The following is a 17381-nucleotide window of genomic DNA, read 5'->3' on the forward strand; positions in this document are numbered from 1 at the left end:
CAAGCTGTGCAGTGCTGCCAAAAAATAAATACATAAATAAATAGACAAACTCATACGTTTAAATTGAAACCCAATAATGAGGGCACCCTTTTAAATCTAATTTATGTACTTGGGACTAAGGCAGAATTGCTAGCTATAGCCAAAGGGCTTTCCAAGTTTACGGAGAACCGTCACCATTTTGCAAAGGAATTTAACATTGTCATTCAAATCTATGAGCTTGTGTTTCCTGATCTTTATCAATGTTGAGGGAAGGCAGGCCCAACTTTGGATGGCTAAAGCTGGCTGGAATAATCCTTTAGAGGATCTTCAATGTTTCATGCCAGCTGACAGCTCTGAAGCCCAAGAAATAGCAATAACTTTGCATGAAGCCATTCCTTGGGCCTTCCCAAAACCTGTTGATTGGAATAAAATCAAAGCATGCACTCAAGGACTAACGAACCTGTGCATGACTATTACAACAGACTTGAAATTGTTTTTAAGGAAAATCCTGGACTTGTAACGGAGCAGGACCCTATGGGGCCTTCCCAGGACAGGCCTTCCCCCATATCCTCTGCTTTAGCTTCTCTCTGAAGTACCTAGATAATAGTTTGGTTTTTTTTCCCTTAGAGTTCATCTCCATTTATTTCAACATTACATGTTTAATGATGACTTTAACATTATATTTGCAGTTTTAATATAAACTTAAGTAGGTTTTAATTTTTTTTTTTTTTTTTTTCGGTACGCGGGCCTCTCACTGTTGTGGCCTCTCCCATTGCGGAGCACAGGCTCCGGACGCGCAGGCTCAGTGGCCATGGCTCACGGGCCCAGCCGCTCCGCGGCATGTGGGATCTTCCCAGATCGGGGCACGAACCCGTGTCCCCTGCATCGGCAGGCGGACTCTCAACCACTGCGCCACCAGGGAAGCCCAGGTTTTAATTTTTTAAAATAATTATCTATAGAACTACTTTTAGGCAGGCAAAACATGTTCAGTGATTTTTTTTATCCTCAGCCCTTGTCTTATTGCTCATTTTATCAAATTAATCCTTCCTGTCCCAAAGAAAATTAAGAGATCACTTTTTTTAATCTATAAATTGGGGGATGAGTTATAAAGCTTTTGTATATTATATGTTACATACATATATACAATATACATATGCATTTTATATATGTGTGTATATATGTCAAGTATCCTCCAGTTTTACAAATTTTTAGTTACAAGTCCTAAGAGGGATAGAATATATAGAGACTATTTATTAAATCTTATTTGGGAATTGCTGAAATAGAATGTTACCATATTTGCCTCCTAATAACAACAAACACCATAAAACATAACTCAGTCAATAAATGGAATTCAATGAAAAATTTAAATATTCTTACAAACCACAGAGACTAAATGCCAAAGAAAATCTGATGTCTATTTAGGTCACTAAATAAACATTTTTCAGTAAATCTACAGATAAAGAAGATTTCAGACTGAATGAAAAAAAAAAAAAACATTTCGAGGAAATTTATCTTTAAGTTCAAAAGTCACAAAATTAATCAACTGTATCAGAAATTAAGTTCAACACATTTCTTAACAAACACAAAGAATTCCATACAAGAAACTGATTATAAAATTCTGATAGGACTTCCCTGGTGGTCCAGTGGTTAGGACTCCTCGCTCCGAACGCAGGGGATCACGGGTTCGACCCCTGGTCAGGGAAGATCCCACATGCCACATGGCAAGGCCCCCCAAAATAAATAATTTAAAAAAATTTTTTTAATACAGAGAAAGTAAGGAAAAGAAAAATGAAAAATAATAAGGTCTAATGAATAGTAAATATTATATAAATGAAAGCAAATAAATCATTTATTGCAATAATTTAAAAAAAGAATTCCAAAGGAACAAGACCAGGGATTTTTTTTTTTTTTTTTTTTTGGCGGTACGCGGACCTCTCACTGTTGTGGCCTCTCCAGTTGCGGAGCACAGGCTCCGGACGCACAGGCTCAGCGGCCATGGCTCACGGGCCCAGCCGCTCCGCGGCATGTGGGATCCTCCCGGACCGGGGCACAAACCTGTGCCCCCTGCATCGGCAGGTGGACTCTCAACCACTGCGCCACCAGGGAAACCCCAGACCGGGGCTATTTTAATACCAGGCTGCCCGGCAGCAGCAACGGGTCTTCCTGTTCTCATACAGGAGACAAACTGCCCTCCCTCCACCTCCAAAACTTACGCACCACAGAGTCATAAGGGAGCAGGTCAGCAACCTGATGACCATCAGAAGAAATGAGACAGAGGTCTAGTTAAAACACAAAGGAGCGGGCTTCCCTGGTGGCGCAGTGGTTGAGAATCCGCCTGCCGATGCAGGAGACACGGGTTCGTGCCCTGGTCCGGGAAGATCCCACATGCCGCGGAGCAACTAAGCCCGTGAGCCACGGCCGCTAGGCCTGCGCATCCGGAGCCTGTGCTCCGCAACGGGAGAGGCCACAACAGTGAGAGGCCCGCATACCGCAAAAAAAAAAAAAAAAAAAAAAAAAACACAAAGGAGCAACACGTACATAAAGCTAAGGCATGCCACAAAGTCAACAAAATGAGGCTTCCGAGCAGTGCAAAAATGATTTTCGGGTGCCCCAGAAAACTCAGCTCCAGCCAGGCCTGCTCAGGTGCCAGGTCACGATAGTACCACTGTTAGACCTGAACGGTCTCCGAGGGATCCCAGCTCGCCCAAGAACCGCCAAGAGTCGAGAGTCGTTGCAACACGCAAGAGGTTTATTAGGAGCCGGTGCGCCGGGGTTCCTTGGTCCTCACGCAGGAGGCCGAAGAAGAACCCACCCAAACGCAATCACATACATTTTATAGCTTTCATTTTTCATTATGCAAAGTGTGGATATATCAAGGGTTTTTTCTCATTGGTTTGTTTGTTCCGGACCGGAGTGGGGACTTGGCTCTAGTTCCTTGATTGGTTAGCTGTCGGATGCCTACTTTACATTTTCGTGTTTTTGTGGTGGGGGGGTTGAGTCACATGAGTTATGGTTGGCTGGGGCGACCTTTAAACTCTTTGGCTTAAGCATTCTTATCCCCCGCCGTAGTTGTTTGCTCGCGGTTAGGGCATGTCTCAGACATGTCCTGTTTTCCAGGCCTTTGTTGTTTGCTCGGAACGGTTTCTGCCCAGGGGGGTAGGGGTGTAAGTATAGTTAAGGTCCTACAAGACATTCTGGGAAAAATCCACAGCTGACATTGGGTGGATTCATTCAGCTCCCCCAATTCAAATTCAAATGGACCCTGGTAAGCTCTTCCAAGCATCAATCAATATTCTTTAAATCCTGAGGCCTTAACAGGAATTAAACCAATCACACAGGAATATAAGACACAAGGCCCCATAGTTCCTTGCACCAGTCCTTGTATTACAACCATTCTCCCTATTAAGAAACCCCAAGGGGCTTCCCTGGTGGCGCAGTGGTTGAGAATCCGCCTGCCGATGCAGGGGACACGGGTTCGTACCCCGGTCTGGGAAGATCCCACATGCCGCGGAGCGGCTGGGCCCGTGAGCCATGGCCGCTGAGCCTGCGCGTCCGGAGCCTGTGCTTGTGCTCCGCAACGGGAGAGGCCACAACAGTGAAGCCCACATACCACAAAAAAAAAAAAAAAAAAAAAAAAAAAAAAAAAAAAAAAAGAAACCCCCCAAGGAAGGAGAGAGAGATTTGTCCAAGATTTGAGGGCTATTTAGAACATCGTTATCCTTCATCCTCTGACCATCCCTAACTCTCATACACTTTTAATAGCAATACCTACAGAGGGTAAATTTTTCACCACAACAGACCTCTGTAGTGCCTTTTCCAGCATCCCCATGGAACCTGAAAGTCAATTTTTATTTGCTTTCACGTGGGAAGGACAACTATACACCTGGCTACATGGAAAGCCCTTCCTACTTTTCACAGATCCTAAAAATGGATTTAGTAGATGTCATTTTTTTCCACAAGGGCCTATCGACCCTCTTACAGTATGTTGATGAACTTCTCTGTTCTCTTCTAAGGAAGCAAGTGAGCAAGATAGCATCAGTCTCCTCAGGCCATTAGCAGCTAAAGTTCATTAGGTCTCTCAGGAGAAATTAGAAGTTGTTCAAATGCAGGTCAAATACCTAGGGTACTGATCTCAGATCAAGGACTCCCTTTAGACCCTAACAGGATCCAGTGTCTTACATTTCCAGTAGCCACAGACCAAAAGACAACTTCAAGGGTTGTGGAGTCTGGCTGGATACTATGGGAGCTGCATACCTGATTTTTCCTTAATTGCCCAATCTCTTTATACACTGCTCAAAGCTGAAAGATCAGATCCCTTAGATTGGGAAGAAAATATCTGTATGACTCTCCCAAACCTGAAAAGCAGACTTCTCAGACCACCTGCTTTAGTTCATCCTAATTACCAGCTTCCTTTTTCCCTCTTTGTGTACAAAAGGGAGGGGAATGCCTTAGGTGTGCTTACTCAAAGGTGCAGCGGTCAACACCAACCCCTTGGCTATTGCAGTCAACAGTTAGACCCTGTAGCCAGAGGTGTTCTCCCATACCTGAGAGCTATTTCAGCTGCAGCAGCAGCTCTTACAAAATCAACTGAGGAAATAGTTACGGGCTGTCCACTTATCATCTGTGTTCTCTATGCAACAGAAGTCTTGCTCAATTCTTATCACACTCTGCCTTTCTATAAGCTATCTCACCTCATATGAAATATTGTGACTAACTTCTCACATAAGCCTCTCCTACTGCAACAACCTTGACCCTGCAAGCCTTCTCCCTTTACCTACTGATGAAACTCCTCATGGCTGTTTGACCCTGACTGATCAGTTAGTAATCCTTGGAGCTGACTTACAAGAAACCTGTATTGCTAATGCTGAAATTTAAGTTTACCGATGGTTCTTATTTGAAACATGACAGAGGAAAACATTGCGCCGGGTATGCAATCACCTCCTCCTTTGAAGTAATTGAGGAAGCCCCACTGACTACTGCTACTTCAGCTGGCATGCAGAACTCCATGCTTTAACTGAGCTTGCACCCTAGCAGAAGGTAAAACTGTGAATATCTCTATAGACAGTCACTTTCTAGTAGTTTCTGACCTTGACACTTTTGAAACAAAGTGGCTCACGGGCCCAGCCGCTCCGCGGCATGTGGGATCTTCCCGGGCCAGGGCACGAACCCGTGTCCCCTGCATTGGCAGGCTGACTCTCAACCACTGCACCACCAGGGAAGCCCTCAAAGAGGATTCTTGACCTCAGGCAGGAAACCAGATTAAGAATGCAAATTGGGTGAATGAGTTGTTGGAATCAATCCAATTTCCATCTGTCCTAGTCATCGTTAAGGTGCTTGGGCATTCAGAATTAAATTCAGATGAAAGCAAAGAAAATAATTTGGCTGATCAGGCTGCAAGAATAGCTGTCTTATGGGCCACCCAACCTGAAATGGTTATGTTAAATTTTGACTACATTCTGAAAGAGGATCTAATGGAAATGATCAAAGAAGCCCAATGTAAGGCACTGCATAAAGGCTTTATTGGGCTGATAATGGCTGTATTTTTAGCCCATTAACTAATTTATAGTATGGCCCCGAAAGAAGATCTGTCTTTCCAGAGTCCACGTAAAGACCCCTGATGGAAATGACGCATCAGATGACCCACTGGGCCATGAGAAATGAGATAATACTGTTGGGGAAAATATATTTAAGGCCTCCAAGTACAATGTACTTGTACTGTACATCCTTAAAAAAAAACCCAGAGAAACTATCCAAACTGCCCCTGGATATTTTGATTTCCCTAAAGGGCCTTTTAAGGTATAAAAGGCTATAAATTTGTTCTTGTTATGATTTGCATGTTTCCTCACTGGATTGAAGCATTCCCTTACTGGCAGGCTACTGCCTCATCAGTTGCAAAAATATTGTTGGAAAATGTTATACCTACATGGGGTGTGCCCTCAGAACTGCATAGTGACCAGGGAATGCATTTTACTGGCCATGTTATGAAACAAGTCTGTGAGGTTTGGCCTATTCTACAATGTTTTCATTGTACTTAGCACCCTCAGTCCTCTGAACTGATAGAAAGAACAAATGGCATTGTTAAGACTCAACTGGCAAAATTTATGCAGACCTTAAAATGGGTTGGCCTAAGGCACTTCCTCTGGTCCTTTTGAATCTGAGAACTACCCCTTTTGGAAAACACAGTCTGTCACCACTTGAAATCATTACCGGTGACCTATGCATTTGTCTCTCTCTGCTCTTGATATAGTCAACTAGTTAAAGGAGACATGCTTCAATATTGCAACAGACTATCAGAGCCTTAGATAAAAAACAAACCCTGGTAGAACAATCTTTCCCCAGTGTGCTCCTGGGACACAAGCCAACAAACATCACATTCTATAAGCAGGTGGTTTTGTATATCTGTAAAGACATCTTCAAAAAGATTCTTTTTTTTTTTTTTAGTTTAAAAAATTGTTTTAAAATTTTTTTTCAGAAAGATTCTTTACAACTTAGATGGAAAGGACCATATCAGATACTCTGAACTAATTCTTGTCCTGCAAAGCTTGAAGGTGTTGAATTTTGGATTCATGTTTCTCTTTTTTATTTTTCTGGGGCACACCACACAGCTTTCCTGACCAGGGATTGAACCCAGGCCCCAGGAATGGAAGCGTGGAGTCCTAACCACTGGACCACCAGGGAATTCCCATGTTTCTCATTTTTAAAAGGCTCCAATGCCCACCTGCACTTGTGAACTGACTAGAGAATTAAAATGAAAATTAACTAGGAAGTTAAGCCGACCACATCTGATGCTGACAGCTTTCCCAAGACTCAGGACCAGGCCTCTATATACATACACACTATAACCTCATTACTAAGCCTTTCATAATTGTTCTGCTCTATTGTACTGATAAATTTACTGAGTTTGTTTTTTTTCTTTTTTTTGTTGCATCAGGTCTTAGTTGTGGCACGCAGGATCTTTCCTTGCCATGCACAGTGCACAGGCTCTTCGTTGTGGTGTGTGGGCTTCTCTCTAGTTGTGGCACGTGGGCTCCAGAGCATGTGGGCTCTGTAGTTGTGGTGCAAGGGGTTAGTTGCCCCAGTGTTTGGGATCTTAGTTCCCTGACCAGGAATTGAACACATGTTCCCTGCATTGAAAGGCAGATTCTTAACCACTGGACTGCCAGGGAATTCCCTTTATTGAGGTTAATACTAATTCAACATTCTTGCTAAGGAAATCCTACTCAGTTGGCTGGTGGTTTCAGAATATCACTTAACGACTTCCTTTATTATGTCCAAGATGGTGACTAGTCAGCATTTGGTTGGAATTTGTTTAATGTTAGCTGAAGTTTTTACCTTCCCTGAGGGTACTTTTTTGGCAAATGGGAAGAGAATATTCTAGTGAACTATTGTCAAACTATAGTAACTGGAGGACGTATCTTTGAGTGCTAGGTATGTTTCCAAGACCACAATCATCATCCCAATGCTACAGTAGATTTTAAGCACTCAGCCCTTAAAATCGTCTGCAGAGTAAAACTCTATGATCGGTGTCTCCACTTTGTTTTTGTTTGACCCTGCCACAAAACATTTCTCTAAAGCCCTATTCCTTTAACATTCCAACTGCCTGGATCCTCTCCCCTTTTCCTTTACCTCTGGCATGAAGCAAATGGCCGAGCAAAATTTGTAAGAAATGTGATCTCAACAAGTCTATGTCAAGCTTTTTGCTGCACTGGGGCCAGATGATTGTCGGCTGACCACTTAATAGGCTGTAATGGCTGCACGGATCCATGGCTAGAACGTATCCCTAAGTTCATAACCTATCAGTGGAAACGTGAATAACCACTCTTGACTGGGTACACATTTGTATGTGATTACACAGGAGAATCATGGGCTTATGAATTTCTAGACAGCTGGCATATGACAGGAAAATGCCTTTTGTGATACCATAGCATTTCATTTCAAGTTCTTGTTAAAGAAAAAAATGCAGCCATAATCTCATAGACCTAGATGAGACTTGGCTGCCCCCTTTTCATACCCCATATACTCTCCATTGATTACCATTGTGAAAGGATTTGTTCCTTGGACTGGTGCAGTCCATACTGACCTGTTGAACCACAGCTAAACTAACAAATTCTGCCACTTGAGGCTTGGCTCAACAGCAGTGATCCCTGGATTCCCTAGTGAGGGTTGTAGTTCATTATCTCCTTGCAGAACAGGGCAGCGTCTGTGCCCTAGCCAACACCTCCTGCTGCAACTAGATGAACACTTCTGGTGAATTTGAATTAGAACTCAAAAAATTAGGAAAACAGCACAAAACCTCTCTGTTCCCTATCAATGTTTTCAGCTGGCTGTCTTCGGCTATAGGCACTTAGATAAGATCAGGACTTCAAATATTATTTATGATTATTATTAGAATTTTGCTATGTGAGCTTGTATTTAAACTTCTTATGCTACTCCTGACTCAGACCTGCTGCAAAACTTCTACAAACACCAATACTGTAGTCTCTGAATGGGCTGAAATGATAGTAAGTCTTATTCACTTGAACATTTGGGTAACTTGATGAAATTCCTGAATGATGAAATTGCCTGAAGTCATTTCCTGAATGCCTCCCTGTGGCTCAGATGTGGCCTAATCCTTATGACACGACTCCTTGACATGGTTATTTAATCAGAGATTAAAAATTCCCCTGGATATGGGATCTGGTTTTCTGGGAGACGGCCAGTCCATCCTAGTAATGTGAGACAAAGCATATCTATAAGTTGATCAGTGATGATTTCAGAGACAAATCTGGATCAAAAGGGGAAAATATGAAATGTGAAATAAAATGGATTCACTTATGTCAAGGGGTTTTAAAATGGAGCCAGGAGGCCATTAAGGAGGTGGATCTTACGCACATCCTCACCCAGTTAAACCATGAACTGGGCCAAACCACAAATATGCCAAGGACTCTGCAAAAACACCTGAAACTTGTCACGATAATGGACTTTACACCCCTGTAGTGATAGTTTCAGTAAATCACTAAAGGGAAAAGTCACTAATGCAGACTTCCCCTTTTTGCCTTTAAAAGCCCCTGACCTTTACTCCCCAGCAGGGCACTGTTTGTGTTGCTACCTGAGTCTCTGTGCCCCCAATTGCAATTTTTGGATCTCAAATACTTTTTTTCTTGATTGTTTCCTCCCAGGTTTATTTAGTTTTGACAGTTTGCAGAGCATAGCAAAGGAGAACAAGTCCAAGAAAACAGGGGTGGGATACCTTAGAATGCAGCCTGAAATCTCTTCTGGGAGAGTAATCTTTGAACAAGGAAAATCTGTTGGCTTAAGAATTATTCAAATTGGGTTTCTTACGTCACAAATTATTTTTATTTATTTATTTTTGGCTGCCTTGAGTCTTCCTTGCTGCACGCAGGCTTTTTCCAGTTGTGGTGAGCGGGGGCTACTCTTCGTTGCAGTGTGCGGGCTTCTCATTGCGGTGGCTTCTCTTGTTGCAGAGCACAGGCTCTAAGCACGTGGGCTCAGTAGTTGTGGTTCGCGGGCTGTAGAGAGCAGGCTCAGTTGTTGTGGTGCACGGGCTTAGTTGCTTCGTGGCATGTGGGATCTTCCTGGACCAGGAATTGAACCTGTGTCCCCTGCATCAGCAGATGGATTCTTAACCACTGCGCCACCAGGGAAGTCCGTCACATATTATCATGTTGTAAAATAATGAGTGTTACTCTTGGGCACTGCACACACAACTTCCTGAATTAATAGTCTAATCTATTACACATTTTAGAAGAACTCATAATGCTTGTATTGTACTTTATAGTTTACAAGACCTTTCATCTATTATCTTGTTTAATTCTCACAATACTGATATCAGCCCCATGTAGCAGCTAAGGAAGCTGAAGCTCAAAGGTGTAGAAATCTTCCTCCAGGTTGCACTATGACAAGGGAGGACTTGAATATAGCCTCTGGCCCTCAGGTGCCAGGGTTGTGTCCAACTGATGAAGTCTCTTGATAAGTTTTTTGCATATCTGGGAGCTTTGTTTTAAAAAAATGAAAAAAAAAATACCTTCTTACCTTTAGCAAGTGCCCTGCATTGGTCTGAATGGTTTTTGTAATCCAGTCTCATTAGAGTTGGGGCATTTAGTTTCTTTTGCTGACCCTTGATATAGTTCTTTAGGGAATTAATTTCTCTGGCATTGTGAACTGCTTTCTTCAATACCAATTTCTTTCTTCTATCACTAATTTCTGTAAAGAGATAAAGAAATGATGACTTTTGTATTTGTGAAATGTATTTCTGAAGATTTTTTTAAGTTGGAGACATCTACTTCTGAGAATAATCATTTGAATAAAATAATTACCCAAGTAAAACATGAAGTTTTAATAAAATCAGTAAAAACAGCTACAATTTACTAAGTATCTACCACAAACTCTCAGACTATAAGCTCCCTGGGGGCAGGTATCTATTTGCCCTCAGTACTCAGAACAGTACCAGGCACAGAATAGGTGCTCAAGAAACATCAGTTCATATAATAAATTGATGCCAGGCACAATTCAGAGCTTTATATGCATATCTCATTTAATTCTGTTAAAAAACAAAATTCAGGGCTTCCCTGGTGGCACAGTGGTTGAGAGTCCGCCTGCCGATGCAGGGGACACGGGTTCGTGCCCCGGTCTGGGAAGATCCCACGCGCCGCGGAGCGGCTGGGCCCGTGAGCCATGGCCGCTGAGCCTGCGCGTCCGGAGCTTGTGCTCCACAACGGGAGATGCCACAACAGTGAGAGACCCGCGTACCGCGGAAAAAAAAAAAAAAAATTCAGCCAAGTAGATCTGAACATCGAATTGGCTTTATTAGGCAATTCATGACCTGGGCAGCATTCCACCTACCAAGTAGAAGGGCACTCCAGGCTTGTACAAAATGGAAGGCTTTTATAGGAAGAAGGGTGCGGAAAGGGAGCTATTGGCAAAAGAAAAAAAAAAAAGGTTGTATTTTGGGGCCTGGGGGGGCGTGGGGGAAGAGAAAGTCAGGGTTTTCATCATGCAGATTACCTCTTCTTCCTCTGAGGGATAAAGAGGGCCTACATAGATGGCAGATTACCTTATTGGTGCTGACCAGAAAATTCCAGACTGGTTAAGACTGCATTTCTGGTAAAGATGGAAACTGCAATTACATTAGGTATTAAATCTAGGCTTGGCATCATGGGCTTTAGTATAAGTGATGCCATTTGGGGTCTGTGGGTTTTCTCTGTAACAATTCCAACTCCTCCCTCCTCCACCGTATACACACAAACACACAACTTAATGAAATAGGTGTCTTTTTCCCATTTTGCAGATGAAGAAACTGATATTAAGAGAGATTGAGTAATTTATTCAAGGACACATGGCTGATAACTAAATGGTCTCTCTGACTCCAAACTCTTAACCAGGATTCTATGAATGGAACAAAGTTGGAATGGCACAGATCAGAATATTCCATCGCCAGGGTAACACCTCAGTAGTCTCATCCACACCAGTGGACTTCAATTCAAATAGGCGTTGGGTTGCTGTATGTTAAAAGGTAATTTATAATAATATACCTATAGAAACAGTAATATATTTTCTATATATATACATTTGATTCTTGTTATTGTGGTAGTTATGTTGTATAAAGTGGCCCTGAACACTGAATTAACAGATATTGAGCCATTGCTCTTAGGGGGAATACAGGGTTAGGTTCCTGTGAGCCTTTGGTCACAGCATTTTTGTCAACCAATCAATATATAATCTTTTATGTGTGTTTCAGTTTAAAGAAACATATTTAATATATGTTGTTGATTCATTAATGTTGAACTCACAGCCGACAGCACTGTAACTCATTATGGAACAAGGCTGATCTAACACACATAAGGCACATCACAGCCTTCTTGCTGCTTAGAAACACAAGACGGCACTTTAGCACTATGCTTGGGGGGCATTCTAAACAGTGAAATCAATGAAAAGAACCAAAATGAAAACTAAAAAATATGTGACACTATAAGGACCAGGAAAAGGACACACATGGTATGAGACCTGAAATAAGAAGGCAGAGAGCTGCCTTGTTGCACCCCAGCTGGGGATGTGTCCATCAAGGAGACTCAGGTTTTTTGCTGCTCTGTGCATGTTTGGGGATGAGTGTGAAAGCTCCACAGTATTGATTATTGGATAACAAATAAATTTTAGTGAGTAGGAGAATTTGCAAATATGGAATCCGTGAGTAATGAGGATCTACTCTATATATGTGCTTAGTATTTTCAAAGCCCTTTAAACAGCCATAGCTTAGGCACATTATTTATCTCCATTTAAGAGGTTGTAAAACTGGGTGAATTAACCATAGAAATCGATTTGTTCCTATGTCATACATACAGTCAGTTTCATAGGCATGTGGTCTCTGCACTCACACAAGGTCCCCACTTGGTCTAATGCTCTGCTGTCACCATCTTGAAATTCTCAGTGGTTTTTCAACCAGGGTCCTTGCCTTTTCATTTTGCTCTGGGTCCCACAAATTATGTAGCTGATCCTGATCACATAGCAAGTAAACAGGTTAATAACTGGGGGGACAAAAATACTATATATTTATCCAACTGAACAAAAAAAATTGTTGTACGGTGCCTAACTAATATATTAAAGTTACCATTTATTGAGATTTGGTTGTACTAAGTTCTTGATAATGTGTTAGCTCATTTAATCCTTATGACCCTCTGTAATTTGGATATTTCCATTAAATATATAAGGAAACTGAGGCCCAGAGAAGGTAACTTACCCAAGGTCATACAGTTAGCATAGCGTGAACAGGAATCAAATCTTTTTTTTTTTTAATTATTTTTTTTTGCTGTGTTGGGTCTTCGTTGCTGCACGCAGGCTTTCTCTAGTTGCGGCGAGCGGGGGCTGCTCTTCCTTGCGATGCGTGGGCTTCTCATTGCAGTGGCTTCTCTTGCTACAGAGCACGGGCCCTAAGCGCGTGGGCTTCAGCAGTTGTAGCACGCGGCCTTGGTAGTTGTGGCTCACAGGTTCTAGAGCACACGCAGTAGTTGTGGTGCGTGGGCTTAGATGCTCTGCGGCATGTGGGATCTTCCCTGACCAGGGCTCGAACCGGTGTCCCCTGCATTGGCAGGCGGATTCTTAATCACTGTGCCAGCAAGGAAGTCCCTGGAATCAAATCTTTTTGACTTCAAATCACATGCTCTTACCATTAGACTCTTGCTGTGTCTAATTTTAGTTGGCTCCAGTTTTCAGGTGACTTGTAATAAGGGTTTGAATTTTGTGATCTTCTCAGTGAATTTGTGACTAAGACATCTACATTTCATTTGCAGTAAATCTATACAATAGGCATTTAACAAAATATAAATTAGCTCATAAGTACATAAGAGGGGCTTTCCTGGTGGCGCAGTGGTTAAGAATCTGCCTGCCAATGCAGGGGACACCGGTTCGAGCCCTGGTCCGGGAAGATTCCACATGCCACAGAGCAACTAAGCCCAGCCCATGCGCCACAACTACTAAGCCTGTGCTCTAGAGCCCGTGAGCCACAACTACTGAGTCTGAGTGCCACAACTACTGAGCCCGCACGCCTAGAGCTGGTGCTCCACAAGAGAAGCCACTGCAATGAGAAGCCTGTACACCGCAACAAAGAGTAGCCCCTGCTCACCGCCACTAGAGGAAACCTGCACACAGCAACGAAGACCCAACGCAGCCAAAAATAAATGAATAAATAAATAAATAAAAGCCTTTGATTTCAACATGAGTCTTGTATTCTATTTATAAATTGAGTTATTTTCATATAAAGAATGATCATCCTTATTTTTTCATCCTTATCTCAAATCCAATTCAGGCGAATAGTCAATGGGAGCTGGTGGTTACGATTACTGTACCTAAGATGACAGGATAATAAGGATGGACAGGTTTATTAGTATGGGAAGGGTATAAACCAACATTTTCGGGGTATGGGTTAACCCAAGTTGAAAAGACTAAACACCTCTCGTAGTATATTTACAAGTCCTTTAAATATTGTAAATTTCCTTTGCAAATTTAGCATATCTGATTTTTAAGCACTTTAACTGCCTAAAAAGACAAATTTACAGGCCTCACAAGCAAAATCTTCCTAAATAGTTAATAAGACGTATACATTTTAAAATTTGTTTTAACCATAGCCAGTTTGATGTCTTCTATACTTTTTTTTTGGCTGTGCCATGTGGCTTGTGGGATCTTAGTGCCCTGACTAGGGATTGAACCTGCGCCCTGGCAATAGAAGCACGAAGTCCTAACCACTGGACTGCCAGCAGATTTCCTATACTTTTCTTTTTAGCGGCATGCGGGCCTCTCACTGTTGTGGCCTCTCCTGCTGCGGAGCACAGGCTCCGGACGCGCAGGCTCAGCGGCCATGGCTCACAGGCCCAGCCGCTCCGCGGCATGTGGGACCTTCCGGGACTGGGGCATGAACCCGTGTCTCCTGCATAGGCAGGCGGACTCTCAACCACTGCGCCACCAGGGAAGCACTCCTATACTTTTTATAATAAAATATCTTTGGATATTTATTGGGAAAGAAACATCCAAAAATATTAATTTGGTTGTCTCTGGATCACAAGTGATTTTAATTTTTCTACCTTATACTTTTCTGTATGTTCATTTCCTACAATAAATATATATTATTTTATAATCAGAAAAAGCAAAAAAAATTCCTAAAAGCAAGAATCAATGCATAGTATCACTTTAAAACCCAAAATATATTTTCTTACTGTATCCTCTTTTTTTAGCCTTTCTTTTTCCCCTGAGGAAATATCAAGACCTTAGAAAGCAATAAGAAATGGAGAGAGGTTGGGAGAGGGGGCACAGTGGTGGTGGTATTTGCAGGAGGAGAAATACCTGGCTGAGGTAATCACCTGATAAAGTAACTGGAGGTTCTGGTAAATACCTGATTGTGAATATTGGCTTCAAGGTCAAGCAGGCAATTGATAGTATTTTTTTCATTTGTTAGCAGGACAGCAAGAATCACTTGACTAGTTTGTCAGCATAATGGCATCTGTAAACAGAACCAGTGAAATAATTAAAAAACTTGAAGCAGACAAACGTCTCCTGGAGGAGATAAATGAAAGGCGTGAATCCAACTGCTTGGTGGAAAGAAGCAATCAAGTCAGCTCACTGAGAGTTCAAAAGAGGCATTTCAGTGGTGCCTACAAGTCCCTTACTCATGCCCAAATCAAAGAACCTGTTCCTGACAGTGGCAGGAGCTCCTGGATCAAACTAAGTCTCCTTGTTCACAAGGAGAAAAGGCACTTTCCACTAAAAAGTAAGATGTTGTGGTAGGATCCTTTCCAATCGACAAGAGGAATCCATAAGTAAACTTAGGAGTTATTTCTGGGGTTGAAAGAGGTTCATATGTATTGTTCTGGGTTAGTTGAAAGGCAATCTGTCTGAAGTTAAAAGCATCAATAAACTAGGCTAGTTGATGTGAGATCTACTACAGACCAGAGATTCTCATATTCTTGTGCTTACAGGATCCCAGAGTCCATCTCCAGGCTGGCTCATTAAATAGGCTCTAGTTTGGGCCCTGGAATCTGCATTCTCAGCAGGCTAAGGTGATTCTGATGGCCTGAAAACCATATTTTGAGAAAACTCCAGAGGCCTCCTCTATCATCAGTTTCTGTTGCCTCTGCAAAGGTTTCATGTGCAAAATTGAGATAAAATGGAAATGATTTTGATGACAAATATCAAACAAAAAGTCCTGAGAAACAATAAAATGTGGAGGGAGTTTGGGGTAGGGGTGTGTGTGGTGGTGATATTACCTTGCAGGGGGCGGAAGAGGAACGGGTAAATACCTTAGCTGTGAATACTTGTTTCTAAGTCAAGACAAGCAATTGATGGTATTTTTTTCCATTTATTTGGAAAAAAAATAAAAGAGTATAATTATGTTAAATACAACCAACAAATGATTAAGTTAGATAAGAAACAAAAGAATTGCCATACTGGAAATTTAAATTCTTTTTTTTTTTTTTTTTTTTTTTTTTGCGGTATGCGGGCCTCTCACTGCTGTGGCCTCTCCCGTTGCGGAGCACAGGCTCCGGATGCGCAGGCCTAGCGGCCATGGCTCACGGGCTTAGTTGCTCCGCGGCATGTGGGATCTTCCCGGACCAGGGCACGAACCCGTGACCCCTGCATCGGCAGGCGGATTCTCAACCACTGCGCCACCAGGGAAGCCCTGGAAATTTAAATTCTTTGATGAGGGGGCTGTGACTTTACACTTGCTCCATACTTTTTTTTTTTAAATTTTTTTAAAAAAACTTTTATTTATTTTTAGCTGCATTGAGTCTTCATTGCTGCGTGCGGGCTTTTCTCTAGTTGCAGCGAGCGGGGGCTACTCTTCGTTGTAGTGCACAGGCTTCTCATTGCGGTGGCCTCTCTGGTTGCAGAGCACAGGTTCTAGGAATGCGGGCTTCAGTAGTTGTTGCTCACGGGCTCTCAAGCGCAGGCTCAGTAGTTGTGATGCACAGGCTTAGTTGCTCCATGGCATGTGGGATCTTCCTGGACCAGGGCTCAAACCCGTGTCCCCTGCACTGGCAGGCGGATGCTTAACCACTGCGCCACCAGGGAAGTCTACTCCATACTCTTTGTATGTGGGGTTGAGAGGGCAATGCAGCATAGCCTGGAAAACTGATGTTTTAAAGTTAATCTGTAACAGCCATGTTTTTATTTTACTCAAAAAATAACTCTTGGGCTTCCCTGGTGGCGCAGTGGTTGGGAGTCCGCCTGCTGATTCAGGGGACGCGGGTTCGTGCCCCGGTTCGGGGAGATCCCACATGCCGTGGAGCGGCTGGGCCCGTGAGCCATGGCCGCTGAGCCTGCGCGTTCGGAGCCTGTGCTCTGCAACTGGAGAGGCCACAACAGTGAGGCCCTCGTACCGCAAAAAAAAAAAAAACAAAAAAAACTCTTTTACAAGGAGGAATGCCTTTAGTGTTCCTAATTCTAAGAGAATCTGCACAATTTCAGCCATAAAAAAGAATGAAATAATGTCATTTGCAGCAACATGAATGGACTAGAGATTATCATATCAACTGAAGTAAGTCAGAAAGAGAAAGACAAATACCATATTATATCACTTATATGTGGAATCTAAAATACGACAGAAATGAACCTATCTACAAAACAGAAACAGACTCACAGGTATATTGAAGCTCTCTCTTCAGTCTTCCAGTTGTAGATATGGAGGCCAAAAGAGGGACAGTCTTACTTAAACTTGTCTTAAAAACAGAAGACTTGGTGTCTTAGTTAGTTTGGGCTGCTATAACACATTATCATAGGCTGCATGGCTTAAACAATATTTACTTCTCACAGTCTGGAAGCTGAAAGTCTGAGATCAGGGTGCCAACATGATTGGGTTCTTGGAGTGCCCTCTTCCTGGTTTTCAGAGGGCTGTTTTCTTGCTGTGTCCTCACATGACA

At 42.5% G+C, this 17381-nt stretch overlaps 2 protein-coding genes across 12 annotated transcripts in view; one reads left to right on the forward strand and one right to left on the reverse strand.

Moving 5' to 3' along the window:
* Positions 1-9292: 9292 nt before the first annotated feature.
* The window catches only part of TATDN3 (TatD DNase domain containing 3), a 31920-nt gene continuing 23831 nt past the window's right edge, over positions 9293-17381 (reverse strand). For 5 of the 11 annotated variants that reach the window (XM_067030078.1, XM_067030086.1, XM_067030075.1 and 2 more), the window contains exons 11-12: positions 14858-14965; positions 9293-10182 (exon numbers count right to left, since the gene is read on the reverse strand). The gene's annotated coding sequence lies outside the window, so the exon portion shown is untranslated. Of the gene's footprint in view, positions 10183-12712; positions 13268-13756; positions 13818-14857; positions 14966-17381 lie in introns of those variants that run through there. The other 6 variants (XM_067030070.1, XM_067030063.1, XM_067030021.1 and 3 more) reach the window with 4 other exon arrangements.
* SPATA45 (spermatogenesis associated 45) lies at positions 14959-15249 on the forward strand. The gene has a single exon (XM_059055685.1). The coding sequence runs from the start codon at positions 14959-14961 to the stop codon at positions 15247-15249; it is 291 nt and encodes a 96-aa protein (XP_058911668.1).

The sequence above is a fragment of the Kogia breviceps genome, chromosome 1 (genome assembly GCF_026419965.1).
Source record: "Kogia breviceps isolate mKogBre1 chromosome 1, mKogBre1 haplotype 1, whole genome shotgun sequence".
NCBI classification, from domain to species: Eukaryota; Metazoa; Chordata; class Mammalia; order Artiodactyla; family Physeteridae; genus Kogia; species Kogia breviceps.

Excerpts from the sequence above, each read along its gene's own strand:
- SPATA45 (XM_059055685.1), top strand. The coding sequence starts at position 14,959 with ATGGCATCTGTAAACAGAACCAGTGAAATAATTAAAAAACTTGAAGCA.